Genomic DNA, 18,863 nt, shown 5'->3' on the forward strand with positions numbered 1-18,863 from the left:
ACAGTCTTGTTTTTACTCCATTGTATATCATTAATAATTTTATTTTGCATATTTTATTGTCTTTATTTGAGAATTCTGTTCCTTGAAGTTGTCGGGGCCTCGGTCTGTTTGTTGTATCTGCTGAGAAGTTTGCTTCCTAAAGCAGTTTGTGATTTCTTAGATGCACTCATCTTTAGCAGTTTATCTGTAGGTGTCTCATGCCCTGGGTGAGGGCACACAAATTCCTGCAAAGAGGTTTTATATCTGCTTTTTCCAAGCACCCCAAGCATGTATCCAACTAGAAATTACTTTTTATGCAGATTTCTTGGCTTAGGTACACTACTAAATCAGGCAGTTTCCTTTTTCTTTTTTATTGAGAGACTACTATAAATGGCAAAGTGATATGTTCATATGTATGTTGAGGGGTGTGCACATGTGTGTGCATGCTTGTGTTTGTGTGCCTGCCTAGACAGGGTCCTCTAAGATAGAAATTATCATATAAGTTAGCAATAAGTAAGAGAGGCAGGCCTGTTGTATTTCTCTCTCATTTACTCTGGAACTGCTCTTAGTTTTATTTGAGAATAACACTGCCCAGGAGAACATTCTGAGAAAATGCAAAGGTTCTGTAAATGCTAAGACCACTTTGGTGGCCACTAGTGAGACAGAACTCTTGAGCATTGAAATATGGCTAGGGAGAATGAAGAACTGAATTTTTGAAATTATAATTCTGTGTCATAGAGTGACACATTTCCATTGTTCATACTGCTATTTCTAGAATTTCTAAAGGGCCTTTTGGATGCCTCAGTAAACAATGGGCAGATATTTTCCTTAGAAAGTGACTAATGAATGTTGTTGTTTTTTTTGGTAGAAATGTATTTTATAAAACTTAAAAAAAAAAAACCCTTTTCATCATCCTTTGGCAAAAATGTGTACATGTATATGTATACATATGTATATATGTATAGACATACATATATATTCTGATCTTATTTTCCAGTTTCCAGATGACTGAATTAGTCCATAATGCCAAGCAGATGGGACACAATCTTTTGAAGCTTGAATTACAGTGATGAGAGTCATTTTGATTGGCAAGAATAAAGGGAACATATTAGTGTAAAAATACACACATCAAAGTTTTAGCATGTTTACGTATGACAGATTACAAAGATTTAAGACAGTATTTCCAGAGTACTTTTATAAATAAAAACTTAGCTACTTGATTTGAAATGTTTCTACAAAGGAGTGATTATTTCCATATGTGAGTTCTACTTATTCTATAACTCTACTTTAGAGGCCAATAAATACTAGGAGCCAGAAAATGATATTATATGAGAAAAGCAACTTACTGAAAAATGAAAACTCAAAATAATATTTATTATTTTTCTCCATCAAACTTCACCTGATAGTTTGCTAGTAAATTAAATTTTAATTAATTAAGTATCCCTCTTATTTTTGTTTTGTTTTACTATACCAACAGAATCTCTTTTTTAAGTAAAGAAAACATTTATGAAAAGATCAAAATTTTCAGCGCTAAAAATTCCAGAGGACTTTTTCTTTCCCCTTAAAAAATGTCAGTGACTATGCTTTAACCGTGTCAAAGGATCAGTTGATGAGATCTAATCTGAAAGCTTTTACAGTGGGTTATTCAGGCTACTGACTTCATGGCCCCTTGATAGCTAGTAAGCTGTAGTAGTTTCAGTGTAAGAAATGCTGCACCGTGGAAAGATCACCTACAAATGTCCACTGGGCCGAGTTGCTTCTTCAAGGTTTGTTTCAGACAAGTCAGAGATGCATAGGCCAACCCAAACCCAGAGCCACAGTGCACATTTTCGTAGTGCAGTAACGAAGACTGTCAAAATTGTCTCTCTCACCCCAGCTGTTAGTTTTGCTTTACAATATGTTTGGTTGCTGTTTGGGATTTAAGCATGGTATTCTTTATATGATTTCCTTGTTTTTAATATGGAAAAAGATATGAAAGTGGAAAGAATGCTATAATGAACCCCCATATATTTATAATCCAGCTGCAACATGAGCACCTCATAGACGATTATGTTTTATTTACATGCCCTCCATATCTCCTCCTCACTCTTCTCTGGGTTATTTTAAAACAAATTCCAGACATTATAACTTTGCATCCATAAATATCTCAGCTTGCATCTTTTAAAAGACAAATATTCTTAAACATAACTTTAATACTATCACACCTAAAATAACTAACAATAATTTCTTACTAATCATTATATATTCAGTGTTCAGATTTCCGTGGTTACTTCATAAATGTAGTTTTTCAGTTGTTTTTTGAAATCAAGATCCAAATAAGAGTCAACCTTTGTCATTGGTTATTGTCTCTTAAATCTCTTTTAGCCTATGCGTTCCTCCACCCTCTGCCCCCAATCCTTTTTTCTTGCATTTATTTGTTGTAGATGCCTAGTTGTTGGTCATAGTGGTTTGCTCATTGCATCCTATGACATCATTTAGCATCTCCCTCTGTCCTCTCTATTTCCTAAATTGGTATTTACATATAGAAGATTAGATTCAGCTCAAATTTTTACAGGTGTATTCCATATAGGTGGTGCTGTCTGTCTTCTACAGACTGCAGACCACATCAGCTTCTCTCTCCTCGGGGGATGTTGGCAGCCCTTGATTATCATTGCTTAGAGCAGCTGCCCCAACCTTTTTGGCACCAGGGACTGGTTTTGTGGAAAACAGTTTTTCCAAGAACAGGGTGTGGAGGGATGGTTTTGGGATGATTCAAGTAGATTACATTCAGGCTCACCTCCTCCTGTGCAGCCTGGTTCCTAACAGGCCATGGATCATTATCAATCCATGGCCGGGAGATTGGGGACCCCGGGTTTAGATCATATGTTTTAATAGTGGTTATAATTCTCCTATTCCTTCTTCAGGTATTAATAGAATACATCTAGTAAGAGAAAGTCCCTTCCACCCCAGTTATCTCTTTAGCTACTGGGTCTGGGTTTTGTGCTCCTTACTGTTCAGCTGACCTTCTCCTTGATGTTCCTGCAGATCCTGTGTAAATGGCACCCTTGTGTGCAGCACCACCCAGCTGTGGCACGGTGATAGAATCCTGTGGGGAAATAACCACTTTTTTAGGTAACATCTTTGTGTTCACTAATAATTTCAGACACATTTTTTTATCTGAGTACAAAACAAGTTGATTTTCTCTGATGGTGAAAAATCCCACAGAATTAATTTACCTAAGAGGAAACGGCGAGATTGGTTGAAAGACTTTGAAAAAGAAACGGGCCCTCCAGAGCAGGACCTGGACGCAGCCAGTGAAGCTTCTTCGGAACCAGACTATAACTATGAATTTGCACAGATGGAGGTTATCATGAAAACACTGAATAGTAATGGTAAGGCGCTCACTTCAGATTTCTTTGTCTTGGTCAGTTCCTGATCTCACTGCATTCAATGAGGGATAAGTATATATAACGTTATTGTGCCACTCTGAAAATTTAGACACATCAAATTGCTAATTCCTTTAAAAGTCCCTAAGTGAGAGGATAATGAAAGTACCCAGAACCTGGTCGGCTCTCTCAGGTATAACTAGGAAGTGCGTGGAAGCTTTTGGAGATGCTTCATTCTAAGGCCAGTTGCAGTAACATTGCCATGATCCTGAGTACTGAGGGACTGTGATGGAACTCCTCCCCAAACTTCCCCTTGTAGAGTCGTCATTTCTGAGTCCTTAGGAGCATGAAAAGCACCAGGAGGGTATTAATCCAGGAATTGCAGATAAAATCTGATGGAAAGAGAAAAGTCACAACATTTTACTATAAACTCAGCTGGAAATTATACCCCCAAAGAGATGGGCTTAAAATGATAGCTAAAATAAAAGGCTTTGTAGGCTCTTTGCTTGACCTATACTCCAGCCTGTCTCAGATCTTTCAGGAAGAGGTTCTCCTTAAAGTATTATTTCTAGAGCCCTCTTTCCAGAAGGTTTTTACAATTGTATTAAAGTTCTTCATATCTATGTATGAAAGGAAGTCCTTTACCTACTTTCTTACGTGAGTTCAATAAAATACACACCAAATTTTTTTCTTGCTTGCTATTTTATAAAACTGCTCCTTCTTTTTCCCATCTCCCACTCTTCTAACCCCACACTTTGTACCTGGGATCTAGATGCAGGACAGGAAAGTTCTCCCATACCAGGCCCAAGACTGCATTTCTAAGACTAGAACTGTTTTACAGGGATATAGTTGAGGGCTACATTCAGGAGCACATGACCAAGTTGATTCTGGATGTTGTCCAGCCCTACTTCCCCATGCATCTGTTCTTTGGATACCCAAGGATCCGTAACTTGAGCGAGAGAGGGTTTTGAGGAACCCTGAGAGCCTCTACCTGGCATGGGGCTTGAAGAGTATTTTGGTTTTCACAGTTGAGCTCTTCCCTTAAATGTTTACTTTCTCACTGTACTCTTTAAATAAACCTATCTGGGGAGATTTGAGCATGGCTAGTGAGTTGTTAGTCAGATCTCTGGCATATCAAATTGGGGATTTTGTTGCATGAATAAAGATTTGATCTGTTTATCTCTATTTGTGGATTTTTAGCCTCAAGGACCCCTCTTTTTAATTCTAAAGATGAGGTTTGACGGAAAGGTCAGATTGAGAAAGAAGTGTAACATAACAACCAAAAAGGAAGAAACAAGTAGCTTCATGAAAAAAATTTGGGCATTTCTCGTTAAAAACATTGATAAGATTGCAGATTAAATTAGCTGTTGGAGCTTATGACACTGCAGTGCAAGGTGGACCACAGCTAGAAATCAAGCTTCAGTCCACTCGCTCACCAGGGTGGCAGAATCCCAAAGGACGTTTCAAATTGATCTTCAGGCATCAGGATCACGTTAACACATCTTTTAACAACGTGCCTGAGCAACACGCCTCCCGTGAGTGATTTTTGGAAGCCCAGAGGGACACAGGGTGTTACAGGAGGGTACAGGCTCCAAACTCCATTTGAAGAGAGCTTATTTCTTTCAGCGAGGTTACAGAATTCTAGAGGTATCTATCCCCTAATTCTGCAGAGTATCCTAGTATCAATTGAGTCATGTGTCATCCCATATCACAGATTTCTAATTTAATCCTCATCATGTACATATTAAACCCCTGAATAACCAATGAGAATTTAGTAAACATTTGTTAATTCCTTTAGTCCTCTTAGCCAAACCTGTTAATCATCAGCCTGGCTCATGATATTAACATGAGTTACTCATTTGTATTCCAGATCTGGCCTTGTTCTCCAGTGTTGTTTAATCTATTTTAAAGTAATGTTTTCCCCTCCCCACCCCATCGCTTACCCAATTTCATTGGTAAATGGAGCTTCCTTGTGGGGCACATAGACATGTTCTGATACAAGTATTGAAATGCTGGCGCTGGACACTGTTCTTATGATTCCTCTGCTACTAGGTGGCTTCCCAGTAATAAGCCTGTCTGCCTGGTGGTCATCCCCTTGGTGGTCCTATTTGAAGATTCTCTTCCCTCTCCTGTGGTTTCAGACAAAGCTCCTCCACAAACAGTGGGATAAAGGTTTTCACTGATTGGCATTAGCATGAGGGAGCTTGACTGGGTTTTAGCAGTGCTGCTGACTGATGCTTGTGCTCCATGCTTTGGCAAAATCTAACGTGATTGGGAAGAAGCTGACTTTCTGCCAGTGGTGCTCTGTATTCTTGATTGAGGAATGTTCCCTTTTTAATTAAGACCCCTGCTTCCCCATGTCCCATCTCCACTACCTTCCCCATAGTTAAAATCTGGTAGCTATTCTTCTCCCTCTGCATCCAACAGCACAAAAGTGTTACCGGCATCATTGCAGCTGTTGCTAATGGCTTCATTACAAAGGCTCAGCAGTCAGAACATCTTACTTCTTTCTGTACAGTATATGCATTTACCTGTGTTATCCCAGTAACAGACTAGAATAATGTGTTTTTGAGTCTCTAGTGGAAATAATGATCGAAAACTCAATTCATTTGAATTAAGAGTAAAAGCAAACCACCTAGTATATGTAGACAATAATGCCTTCTTCCTGAGGGTTCAGAATTAGGAATCAGACTCTCATCTATTTCACAGAGTCAATGGTAGCTCTAAAGTAAAGAGCAATCATACAGCCTGCCTGTTCCATCTGGGATTAAAAGGTTCTTTTTTCCCCAAAGGGATCTACTTCCCTCCAATTTGATGCCTTGGGCCTCTTGATATGAATGAATTCTAATTCTCTTTATCATATAAATGCCCTCTGACCACCACCACCATCACCACCACTCTCTCTGTTTCCATTCTTGAGACAGACAAGTAAATATGAGCTCATTTCATAGTTCCGTACCAGGTAAACAATAAACTAATGAAGAAGAGATGTATTCTGTCCAAAGTAAATGTGGTCCCTTTTTCTCTTCCTAAAATACCAGCCTCTTGGTATCTTGGCCTTAGGCGCCAGACTCACTGAGTTTTAATACAGCTCATTCAAAAGGAGGAAAGTGATAGGGGGAAATTAAAACTGTGGACAATGTCTTGATAGTTGATTGGTCACTTGAGAATAAGCCAAATAATCTCTGGCTTCTATCCTAGGCCTTATTATAGAGTCAGATGGACTTGCTGATTAGAGTGGTCTATTTTTTAAAATATGGGTAACGATAAAGGCTTGAAACTGGTTAATTTGAAAAGAAGATGTTATCAAATATGTATAAGAGAAAGGTATTTCCAGACTTGTGTTAGAATTAGAAGTTTTAAAAAAATATTCTCGGCCCCTGTACCTCTACCAGGGCAGTTTCCCCGGGCAGGCTCACCAGGCTGTAGTGGGGCAGGCGCAGGGGACAGAGGCTTTGGGTGTCTCTGTCTTCCATGGCTGCACGTTGACGTGAGGCCACTGACAAAGCCTGGGGAGTAGGAGGGGTGTCAGTCTTGGCAGCTGCTGGAGCAGATTAGGTGGCCGTGGGCACATCACCTCTGCATGGCGTGGAGCCCGGGGTGAAGTCCCCTCTACTTCCGAGACTTAGGAGACTGTGGGTTTCTACACACCACTGACTAACTGACAAGGAGAAATAAGGGTTAAATATCTTATTCAGTGTATTTTGGCAAACGGTATATTTTCCAGTTTTCTCTCTCTAGAAGAGAGTCATAAACACTGAGTTAAGGCTCTTGAAAATGAGGCTCTGTATAAATGTAAATGGATGATGAGGACCTTGTTTTTTTTGTTTTTTTTTTTTTTTACTTTTTATACCTAAAGTCTGAACAGAGCAAAAATATAAACTGTTTGAAAAATATATTTTTAAAAATTTCTGAGGGAATGTACCTTCTCTATCCCTTACATTTAAAATTCCTTGAGACTCCCACCAAAAAATTCACCGTGTTACTCATTTTTTTTCTGAAGTTTCGGGGCTCTGTCAGAAGTTCTAGTACTTTGGGGTACATAGATTCTTACTCTATAGCAAACGTCTTGTCCACTCATGGTCTGCCTTTGTGTAGGTTTTTTCGTTTTTGTTTTTTGATGAGGGTGAGATGAGGCGGCTGATGGTGGTGGTTAATTTTCCATCACTTTTTCAAGGAACATATTTTAAGGACTCTACCAAGAAAACCATTCTGCTTTGAAAAAAATGCAGAATTTGAGCATCTTATATCAGCAAGTAACAGTATTTTTAAAAAAATACAGAGTGGGTAAAAGTAGGTTTACACTTGTGAGTATGAGAAACACAGAGTTTATTCTTGTATTATTACTTATTAATTATTGTGTTATTTTCCATGTGAACAACTATAAACCTACTTTTGCCCCATCCTGTATTCTTTAACAGAGTATGAATTCTGGGCAAGCATTGGAGGCTAGAATACTACATTAATTTATTACTGAGTTTATGTCTACCCCAGCCAGTTAGCTCTGATCTAAGGTCAGATGTGATCTTAGGTCTGCGATTTCACCTTTCTGAGCCCCTCTCCCTCAGCTCTAAAACAGGAATGGTGCTCCCCCTTCGGTTTGACGATGCATGCAAAGGGTATAGCTTCTCTACTTGAGATATAGCCAGTAGCTACTAGAATTATTATTATCATTGTGGTTTTTATTTTTATTAAAACAACTCACCTATACTGTGCATATCGTGATGTTTTAATTGCTTTCTACTTTATGTTTTGTATGATTTAACCTTAGTTTTTTAAAGCTGATCTACTCTTTTTCTTTTACTGCTCATATAGAGAATTGGTACAACTTACACACTTACTTCACAATAAAGTTTGTCAGTAGCTATCATCAGGTATTATACAAAAATCTCAATTTCCCTCTCTTATCCTGCAAATTAAACTTACAGTCAATATGTGTAAATAGAACACAGATAGCACTGAGTAACAGGCAAGAGTGTCCATAACCAAGGAGGAAATTAAGTCCCAGGCTAGTGTGAGAATATGAGCACATCTCATCTAGGTCCCCTCTCCCTCAAGGAGTTATTTATGTGGTGGTGATTTTCCAGGTAGTCTAACATACTGTGTTTCTACAGTCTGCTCACTTAGAGGTGTCAGTGACATTCTTCCTTGCACATGTGGCTGCTGCCTTAATTTTTCTCATGGCTTTGAGTTCATTGATCATTACCAGGCGAATGTGCTCCCTCAGCCAGCTACCTCTTCAGGATCAAGTCTTACCTACATCACAGCCACCTCTCGTCAGAGTATGACCCTTCTGAGCATGACTTATTAGTATCTCTATGCCTGTTCACCCACATGCGTGCCGGTGATCTCTGGATCTGCAACAGCAAAAAAAAATCACAAAAATAGCCATCTGTTTTTGCAAGTGAAATATACCCTCTTAGTTTTTAGCACCTGAGGAATTGCCAGACCCTATCCTCACTATTTTCAACTATATACTATGATCTGTAAGTTCTGTTCCCCTCAGATTAGAAAAATTCAGGAGTAGTATGATTTGTGGTTAAAATCAGAAATATGAATCCTTTGTCATATACCAAAACTGAATCCTAAATGGGCATAGAAATTCACTACCATAAAAACCAAATCTTGTGTGGCTGTTTCTTTGACATTATCCTAGATTTCATGACATTTTTCTTCTCAGTGCATAGGATCCCATCCCCTTCTCCTCTGTACTCTGCTTATTGTAGATTTATCATTAGGATGAGCTCATCAAATTGAAGAAAGTAACATGTTTACAAAATGTTAGTGAAAGGAAAATTGAGAGGGTTTTATCCGACAGGACCCCTCAGGCCTCTGCTAGAAAGTGCATTGAAAGGCCAGGTTCTGTGGGAGGTGGGAGGTGGCTCTTGCTGAAGCAGCGCAGGCTGCCTTAGCCACCGCTGAAGACACTGTGCCTTGTCTCTTGGCTCACCAGACCCAGTTCAAAATGTGGTTCAGGTCCTGGAGAAACAATACCTGGAGGAAAAGCGGAGTGCACTTGAGGAGCAACGGCTCATGTATGAGCGGGAGCTGGAGCAGCTCCGCCAGCAACTATCTCCTGAGAGGCAGCCTCGGAGCAGCGGCCCCGACCGCCTGGCCTGCAGCAGCCAGACCGCCCAACAGAAGGTGACGCAGTGGGCAGAGGAGAGGTAAGAATGGGCCCGCTCTACCCACAGGCAAGGCTCTAGGGCTCTGGGGCTCTGGCGGGGAGTGGGTTGTGAGACATGTCAAGGGGGATAACCCTAGCACAGAAGGAAATCTGAGTTCCGTCCCTGGATTGTTAGTAACTGGCTTTTCTTTTCAAGGATGTTGTCCAGCCTTGTATGTTTACAGTTAGTTGTTAAAGACACACATCCCTCCCTTACCCTTCAGTAAAAATAGTACCAAATTAGAAGGCTTAGACCATTAAATATTAAAATGGAGATAGTCTGAATAATCCTTTAGTATAAAATCCTTCCTCTTTACTTTTTATTTCTTACTTTAGAGTCTATTTAAATACAGCTTCAGTGTTAAGAAATCTCATATATGCAAGATTTTAAAAATTATGACTTTAAAACATTTCTATCAGAACTGAGATAGTGGTAGAAGAAATGGTAGTGATAATAATAACAATAAGGACAATAATTTATTACTAACTTCTGCTGCATTCTTACCACATCTAGGCATGGTGCTAATTTTATTTAACACTCCCAATAGCTCTATGCCATAGGAACTATTATCTCTGTCTTGTAGATAGGGAAATCAGCTTAAATATTCTAACTCAATCACCCATTTAGTAAATGAAAAGCCCAGAATTTTCCATAGACCCATTAATAACTCCTGTGTTATAATAATAATTGATATAACTACAAGCCGCATTTGACATTTATAGAGCATTTACCATGCACCAGTCACTGAGTGCTTTACATATATTCATCTGATCTTCACATCTGCTACTATATTTTGCCATTTTCACCCTCCATTTCACACATGAGGAAACTGAGGCTGAGAGATTAAATGACTTGCCCAGTTGTTTAGCTAGTAAGTTGGGCCAGTGGGATCAAAGCCACAGCAGTTTCACTTCAGAGGTCCTCCTCTAACCCTTGCAACCACACTGCATCTCTCTAGCAGTGAAGCACTTAACGTGAGCCAAATCCGGGGAAGATGACCCCTGAGAGGAGAAAAGGGGCCCTTGCCCTGCATTAAAAGGCTTGCCATAGTAATGCACTTGATTGTCCTAAATCAAGAGGAAAGTCAATTACACTTTCCTGAGGAGCTGCTGGCTCACCTGTCTGAATACTGAGCATGAATACTTATACTTGTATTATTTTTTTATATTTATTGTGCCTGTGTAAAAAAGACAAAGGTTATCAGATGATGCTTTTTCTGGAGAGCTGCCTTTTCCATATTTACTAAGAACTGGTAGCTTTAAGCAATAGCTAGCTAAAGGTAATCCTTACTACTTATCCTCCCTATTTACTTTGCTATGTATATAAGATTGTAAAAAACAAAAACAAATGTGTGTAATAGAAATGGTGGGTTGCTTTTAAATATGCCATATAACATTTTTTAGTTAAATGTCAAAAATTTTTTCCACTTCCCATAATTCCAGATCGATTCTCTTTGAGGCTCAAATTCTTAAAAAGAAACAGAGTAGAAAGGATGACATTTTGAAAAATGATTACAGAATTGATTTCACTAGGTTTCACTGGATAAAATTAAGATGTCATTAATGATGGGTCATTAAGAAGCTGGGACTCTTATCTAAGTAGATATTGATAGCTTGCAAAATATTGAAGGACTCACCTAAATAAATGTTAATGGTTTGAGAGTCAAGTATATTTAAGAGCCAGTGAGAATTACACAGAGAGCTAAAGATGTAGTTCATTCTTTGCACTTATAATTTAGAGTAAAATGTAAATATGTGAAACTAAAGCCATAACAGTAATTTTTTTAAAAGTTTCATTCAACAATAGGAATCTTTTTATTTATTTGTCATTGTATCTCCTCCACTGAAGAACAAGTTTCATTCATTGAAGTGTCCCCATTGCCTAGAATGGTGTTGTCATATGGTGGGTGCTTGGTATTGATGGTGTGAAATTATTGAACGATAAGCAAGACTGCGATGGCCAGTTGGGCAGAGTGCACAGTAAGTGCCATGGTTGTTTAGTGGAGGATGAGAGCCCATCAAGCTCAGTCTTCTGAAGAGGTTTCCTGGACAAGGAAGGATTTCAAGTGAGTTTGTAGGGTGGAGTTTAGGATAGTCAGAAGGTTGGGTGGCATTTTGGGTAGGTGAGTTGTCATAAACAAATGTGAAGCAATGGAGAAGACTAAGATGTATTTAGGGCATTACATGAGAAATTTTGTTGAGTCTGGAAGGTGATTTACAAAGGAGTAGGGAGAATTAAGTCCAAAACTCTCAGATAGGGTACACAGGAGGCCTACAGACTTGCACGTTTCGGATTTATCCCGTAGAAGAGGAGAAGGTTTTGAGCCGAGGAGGCGGCTGTGAAAGGCAGGGCTTTATAAGGACTATCTTGTAGTGGAGGAGGAGGAGCCTGGGTACCTTAAGGATTTGGGGCAAGCATGAGGAACATGAATTGAGGAGATGAACAAAACAGAGAGATTTAGGAGATGTTCCAAAGGAAGAATCAACAAGGCTTTTGTCTGCATATTATGAGCTGGCTGAAAGTAGTCAAGCCTAAATAACTGCGGGGGGCGGGGGGGGGGATAATATAATTTAGAAAGGGCAGGAAAACAGTATCAATGTGTGATACATTTTAGGTCATTTTATAGTGACATCTTTGTACTGGGCCTCCTGTTGTCACTTCTAAGGTTAGAAGGAAAGAGTGTAGATTTGGATGTCCCAGGCTTATCATTTCTCTATGAAGTAAGGGCAGGAGGTGTGTAAATGGTAGCAAAGAAAAGCTATATAAGGCGTAGAGCAGTTTGCTAAACTGGGTTGCCTTTGAGCCCAGATTCAAAAGTAGAATCCAGATGTCCTCTTTCTTTCTTTCAATGGGTATTTTTTTAATACCCTACAAGGGGCCATGTACTTGACCAGGAATTAAGTGTAATGACAAGCAGAAAAGACGGGGTCCCTACCCTAGGGGCACTTACAGTCTCTTAGAGGAGACAGATTTTAGTCAAATCATTGTACAAATAAGTGAAAAATCATAACTAAAAGTGCTACTGGAGCAAAAACAAATGTGGGGCTGGGAGAACATATAATAGGGTTTTGACCCAATCATGTTGTCAAGAGTAGCTTTTATCAGAAGTGCTACTGTGTGGAGTTGAAAAAAGCATTCCTGCTGCCACGGAGTACCCACTTCTTGCCTTTTATCAGCTGAAGAAATCATGTAAAAACTTCCTTCTTCCTGACTCCAGGTTTTTTCCACCTTCCCACCTCCCTTCGCTGACCCTAAAGCACACAAAAGTCATAATGTCTTTTTTCTAAAGGGTCCTTTATTGGGTTTAGTTTAGTTTAGTTTTGTTTTGTTTTTTGCATCACCATATCAAAATCTAGTAGTTTTCAATGTTATATAATTTTTAAAAGGGATTTTACTTACATCAGTTCATATATTTGCTCCTCATCAGTGGTTAGCAGCAGATAGCTCACAGAGCCCTGGTGGGAAGAGGGAGGGATAAGAGGGGGTTTGGTGCAAAAGAACAATTGAAAAGTGTTTCTACCACTTTTTAATAATATGACTCACTTAGAAACAGGATTGCAGTCTCCTTTTCTTTTCCATGTTCTCATTTCCTTTTCTGCGGCTCCACAGAGATGAACTCTTCCGTCAGAGCCTGGCAAAACTGCGCGAGCAGCTAGTTAAAGCTAATACCTTGGTGAGGGAGGCAAACTTCTTAGCTGAGGAAATGCACAAACTCACTGACTACCAGGTGACTCTGCAGATCCCTGCTGCAAACCTCAGTGCTAATAGAAAGGTGAGAATGACAGCAAAGTATGCATTGGTGATGACTGTAAGACGGACTGTAAACCTGACATCCAAGGTAACAACATCCCCAAGAAGATCCTGAAGTGAGCCAGAGTGCTCATTCTTTTCAAAACTTCCTTTAAAGGCCTTTTCATGTATATAATCCATTGGCTATGTTATGGTCAGAATATGAGAATTTGGATGGCTTGAAGGATTTAAATGCTTTCTTTAAAAGTAGACATATATGTAAGTATATGCTTTTCTCTTTCATATAAATGCCCCCTCTGAAATGGGGGATAGGTGTGTGTTTTGTTATAGTATCATTTTAAGAGTGAATTCTACAGGAAAGGAAGACAAGAAGACTGGTAGGGTAGCTGTCTTTACATACACAGAAGATACTCTGCAAACATTTGCATGTTTCCCATCATTTCTTTTTTAATTTGGACATTTCCCATCATTTTTTCTTAAAGAAATTTTTTCTTTAAAGAGAAACTTTGAAAAACAATAGTTTTTCTTCCATTCATTTTTCCTTCCAACAAGATGAGTAAGGGAGTGTATCTCATCAGTCTTGTTGGGTTTTAGCCATTTGACCTTTGAGAAATGTATTCTAAGTCCATAATCACACAAGTGAACTTAAAGCTTTTTTGTATAAGGATGGATGCTTTTCAGTTTCCTTGATAAAATTTGAAAAATTTTTGAAAAATATCATGATATTGAATAGTAGAATAATTGGTCAAATAAACAGTCCATATAAGGATTGCTGTTTTACCTATAAAAATCATGTTTATGAAGCACAGTGAACACAAGAAGATAATCATAATATAAAAACTGTAGAGAGAGAATTGGGTTAGGAAATGTATATTTTGTTTGGTTTTATGTGTGTTAAAAATTAAGTGTGTGCCTAGGTATACATAAAAGGTGGAAAATAACCCAAAATATTCTGTAGGTGGTAGAATTTCATTTTCTTTTGTATGGATTGTTTTTTTAACTTGTTACTTTACAGTAATGTATATTGCTTTAACAATCCAAAGAGATGTAACAAGGTTTGTTTTGTTTTTGTTTTTATTTTTCTCTGTTCTGCAGAGAGGAGCAATAGTGAGTGAGCCAGCTATTCAAGTGAGGAGGAAAGGAAAGGGCACCCAAGTTTGGACAATTGAGAAGCTGGAGAATAAGTTAATTGATATGAGAGACCTTTATCAAGAATGGAAGGAAAAAGTTCCAGAGGTAAAAGAGATAAAATGTAAAGACATGGCTATTTTGAAAGCAGAGAGAATAAATGATTTAATTGTCAGAAAACACACACACACACACACACACACACACACACACAGTAAATATCTGTAGTAGTGCTTTGGACATTTAGATTAAAAAAGTAAAGTAAAAATGATCTTGAACGGAGTGCTAAATTAGATCAGTAACATAACATGTGATCTCTACCCAGATTGGAACTAAAGGAAGAGAACACAATGTATTCTTCTTTGGCTGCATTTTTACTGCACTTCAAGTGAAATGAAGTGGAACAAAGTTTGTGCGGTTGTATCAGTGTTGTGAAAGTCAGCTGGATGGAGTCAGCATGGATTTTATATTCATTATATGTATTCGTACTCCCTTCATGGCTGGGTGGATTAATATGAATGATTTTAGAGAGAATAATTCATTTTTAAACTTTAGAAGATTCCATGAAGGAAATGAGACAAAGCACAGGGAATAAAACAAAATAGGCTGCAGGTGGGTTGTGATAGGGAAGATGAAGCAGTAACTAAAGAAGGGTCCTCTACACAGGTGTCACTTAGTTTCCCAAATAACAAGCCCCTCTCATGCGCTACTTTTGTTCTATTTATGTGATGTGATTCTAAGTTTACTTTTTTAATTTGTTTGAATAAGTGCTTTTTAAAAATTGTTAATGCTAGTTTTAAATCATATTATTTCAACTGATGTTTTATTTCCTTCTCTCCTATCCACCCACCTCTCCTACCACTCAGGCAAAGAGTCTCTATGGGAAACGAGGTGACCCTTTCTACGAAGCCCAAGAGAATCACAACCTCATCGGTGTGGCTAATGTGTTCTTGGAGTGTCTCTTCTGTGATGTGAAACTTCAGTATGCAGTGCCCATCATCAGCCAGCAGGGGGAGGTAAGGACATGCCTGCCTCAGATTAAATGATGGTGGTTCAAGTTTTGGGGATTATTTTCAATTTAAATTGTTGAGGTTGATCAAGAAACTAGGCAAAAGAATAACAATCCTCATTATTTTTTCTCTACTAATATCAATAGAAACTACCAAACTTAAGTCATGGTTTTAAAAGATTATTATAACACATTTTACATTTGTGGTGCACAAGTTTTTTTCTTTGTTTTAATCAAATTAGAAATCTTTGGAAACGAGATTCAGCTCTGTGCCCCATATTCATTTCTTTTCATCTCTTACCTTTGTGATACACTCTAGCTTCCTCCTGGCCTCTAAGTAGTCTTTACAAGATACAACTTGAGAGGATTATTTTGAAACCCAAAGTAGTCAAAGAAAACAAGCTTTATTATTCTATTGTAACCCCCCCTTTTTAAAAAAAAACTCTCATATTTCAGTTATTTAAATATACTGGCCTTATATAGGCCTAAAACATTTCAGAAAGTGTTCAAGTTCAAACTTATTTTATCCATTTCATGAACTGATGTCTTAATTTAAGTTTAATAACACCTTTATTTCCTAGCTTGTCCTTCAATAACACGCAAGGTTATTTTTCATGATTTTTAGAGCAGACTTAGAATAGGATGTCATTCTGCCTAAAGCAAACCCTAGATTCCCAGTTGTGGTGTGTAAGTATACAGCCTACCTATACCTGTCGTAGCCTCCTCCCCTCACACCCCAGTGACCATTCTGCTCTAGAAGACCAGTGGGCTAGAGTTGCTTTTTCCCATGTTAAAAATGGACACAACTCCTGTGGTAAAGGGATCCAGTGGCTGAGTCAGGGTTCTTAAGCTAGGGTCCATGGAAGGCTCTAGAGTTCTGTGAATCCCCCTGAAATTATATTAAAAATGTATTAGAGTTTCAAAAATCATTGAAAAAAGCTTAAGAGCCACTATCTTCTGATTTCTCTTATTCTCTTCCCCTCCCTGCCTTACTACTTCCTCATGTTTGTCTGCCTTCTCAAGTACCATCAACCAATATCTCTCAGGTTCTTGGCACCAATGCAAATTGCTGTGTGGAAGCTGGATCTGAGCTACCTCTGAAAACAAGCTCACTATTTAAGGTGACAGTGTCACCTGCATAACTGCAGTTATTACAGCCTTAACCTGTTTTATGAAAGATCACTTGGTCAATTACAGCACTCTGGGAATGCAAATTTCAACAATTTTAATTTGGTTCCTCGCAACAACTTTAAGAGAGATATGGCTAAACTAGCACCTATTCTGAGAACCACCAGGGTAGTGAGGAAATTTTAAGCCTTTAAAAAAAAAGCAATTTTAACTTTCTAGCTTTGTATATGCTGTTTCTCTTGGAGTAGGTCTCACCTCCTCATGGAGTCCTCTCCACCCTGCTCCCAGCCCCAGTGTGCATGACACACCCATTCTCTGCTCCCAAGAGAGCAGAAGCTCCATGAGCCAGTGACCATGTCTGTTTGGTTTACTGTTGTCAATACAGCACTTAGCACAGCTCCTGGCACAGTGTCAGTTCTTGGTAAATATTTGTTGAGTGGATACGGTTATTCCGTAGCAACGGGTACATAATCTCTGTCATAGCAACTAGTCTACATTGTTGTTACTAGGTTTTTACTTCTCTGTCTTTCCCCACGGGACTGTGAGTGCCCTGACAGCAGAGTCCACGTCTTTGTCTTGGTATTCCTGTAAGGCCAGGTGTTCGATCAAATGAGTAAGCGAATGAATAGTTACATACATGGAAAAAAGGTGACTCCATGTAGAATATGATAGTAGCCTTTCAGCTCTTCGTGGGCTATCCTGTAAAGGAAAGATGAGAATGAAGATGACTCCAGAAGGCAAGTTACAGGGAGGTAAATTTGGGTCCAAGTCAGGCAGGATGATTAGAGGAGCAAGTGGTGGAATGGACTGGCTCTGGGAGTGTTGAATTTCTCCTTGGTGGAGACAGCCAAGCAGTAGCTGCGGAGCTGCTCATCAGGAATATTGTAGAGTACTTTCTGTCTCAGGTCTGTGTTGTCTACAGGATGCCTTTTAACCCCAGCATCCTCTGCTTCCTCGTCCCAGGTTGCAGGGCGTCTCCATGTGGAAGTGATGCGTGTTACAGGAGCTGTCCCAGAGCGTGTGGTAGAAGATGACTCCTCAGAGAACTCCAGTGAAAGTGGGAGTCTTGAAGTCATAGACAGCAGTGGGGAAATCATTCACCGAGTCAAAAAACTGACATGCAGGGTGAGAAGACAGTAATGGGAAGGCTCAGATAAATGACTTTTTAATTCAAAACAATTTTATAGAAAAATTTTACGAGTTTTTGGTAGAGCATAATAAAAGTTGAACTTTCTGGCAATAAATACAATGGTGAACAGTACTTTTTCCAGAAGTATTGCACACTTTCTGATGACAGGCGTGGTATTTCAAAAGTCTGTGTGTTTGGCATGCAAAGAGTATATGTTGCTTGGGGAATCATACTTTTCTAGTAAAGGTTGCATCTATATCAGAAACTCAGTAGGAAAATTTTAGAGGGGTGTATGTATTTGTTGCCAAGTTTATATGCTGTAGCTATAGAACTATGGTACAGATTTCATTACAGATAGAATGCCTAATGAAATGTGCCAAATATTTTCACATGTCAGATGGATGACTGATTTATTTCACTGCTTAGTCTTAAATTTGTAGTAGTTATGAATGCATAGCATAATGTTTTCTTTATGGAAGTTATAGTTGCATTTTTAAAAATCTCTCTCTTCAGGTAAAAATTAAAGAAGCAACTGGACTGCCCTTAAACCTCTCGAATTTTGTCTTCTGTCTATACACATTCTGGGACCAGTGTGAGTCTACAGTGGCTGCCCCGGTAGTGGACCCAGAAGTGCCTTCCCCACAGTCCAAGGATGCCCAGTATAGCGTGACCTTCTCTCACTGTAAGGTACAGGTGCCATTATGAAATGAATTATGTGGGAGGCAACATTTCTGGGTGTAGTTCAAATGTCTACTTGTACTTTAGGAGTTTTCCCCATAAGAATGTTTTATAAAAGTAACATACTTATTGGGCTTTTTAACTTCAAAATGTACTTCAGTATAATTTCAAAAGTCAGTATAATTTCAAAAAATTAAAAGTGTTTAAAGTAAAGTCTGAAAACCCTCTTCTCGAAATCGTATTCCTAGAAGTGTGATGACAAACGACAGTTTGCTACATATTTTGATAAACTGTTTTCTCTGTTCCACAACTTTTATATGTGTGCGGTAAACATATATTCATACATATAAATGGGCATAAATACACACTCTTAATACCATGTACACAAAACTTGTAATACTTTTTTACAAAAATGTGATTATACATATTGCAGAATTTCATTTTGTTATTTTGATGTATGTGGACATCTTAACATGCAAGTTGCTGTAGATATTGTCATTCTTTTGAATATAGTATAGCATTATCAGCAT

The 18,863-nt window shown here is 38.6% G+C and overlaps 1 protein-coding gene across 1 annotated transcript in view; it reads left to right on the forward strand.

Moving 5' to 3' along the window:
- KIF13A (kinesin family member 13A) overlaps positions 1-18,863 on the forward strand; it is a 215,457-nt gene that overhangs the window by 166,986 nt on the left and 29,608 nt on the right. Inside the window, exons 15-23 of the mRNA XM_090269780.1 lie at positions 3,004-3,090; positions 3,184-3,350; positions 5,397-5,516; positions 9,298-9,511; positions 13,121-13,283; positions 14,357-14,497; positions 15,256-15,405; positions 17,490-17,651; positions 18,169-18,342. Of these exons, the coding sequence (XP_090125906.1) occupies positions 3,004-3,090; positions 3,184-3,350; positions 5,397-5,516; positions 9,298-9,511; positions 13,121-13,283; positions 14,357-14,497; positions 15,256-15,405; positions 17,490-17,651; positions 18,169-18,342 (1,378 nt within the window). The remainder of the gene's footprint in view (positions 1-3,003; positions 3,091-3,183; positions 3,351-5,396; positions 5,517-9,297; positions 9,512-13,120; positions 13,284-14,356; positions 14,498-15,255; positions 15,406-17,489; positions 17,652-18,168; positions 18,343-18,863) is intronic.

The sequence above is a fragment of the Furipterus horrens genome, unplaced genomic scaffold, assembly GCF_987537825.1.
Source record: "Furipterus horrens unplaced genomic scaffold, mFurHor1.1.pri manual_scaffold_3, whole genome shotgun sequence".
Classification (NCBI taxonomy): domain Eukaryota; kingdom Metazoa; phylum Chordata; class Mammalia; order Chiroptera; family Furipteridae; genus Furipterus; species Furipterus horrens.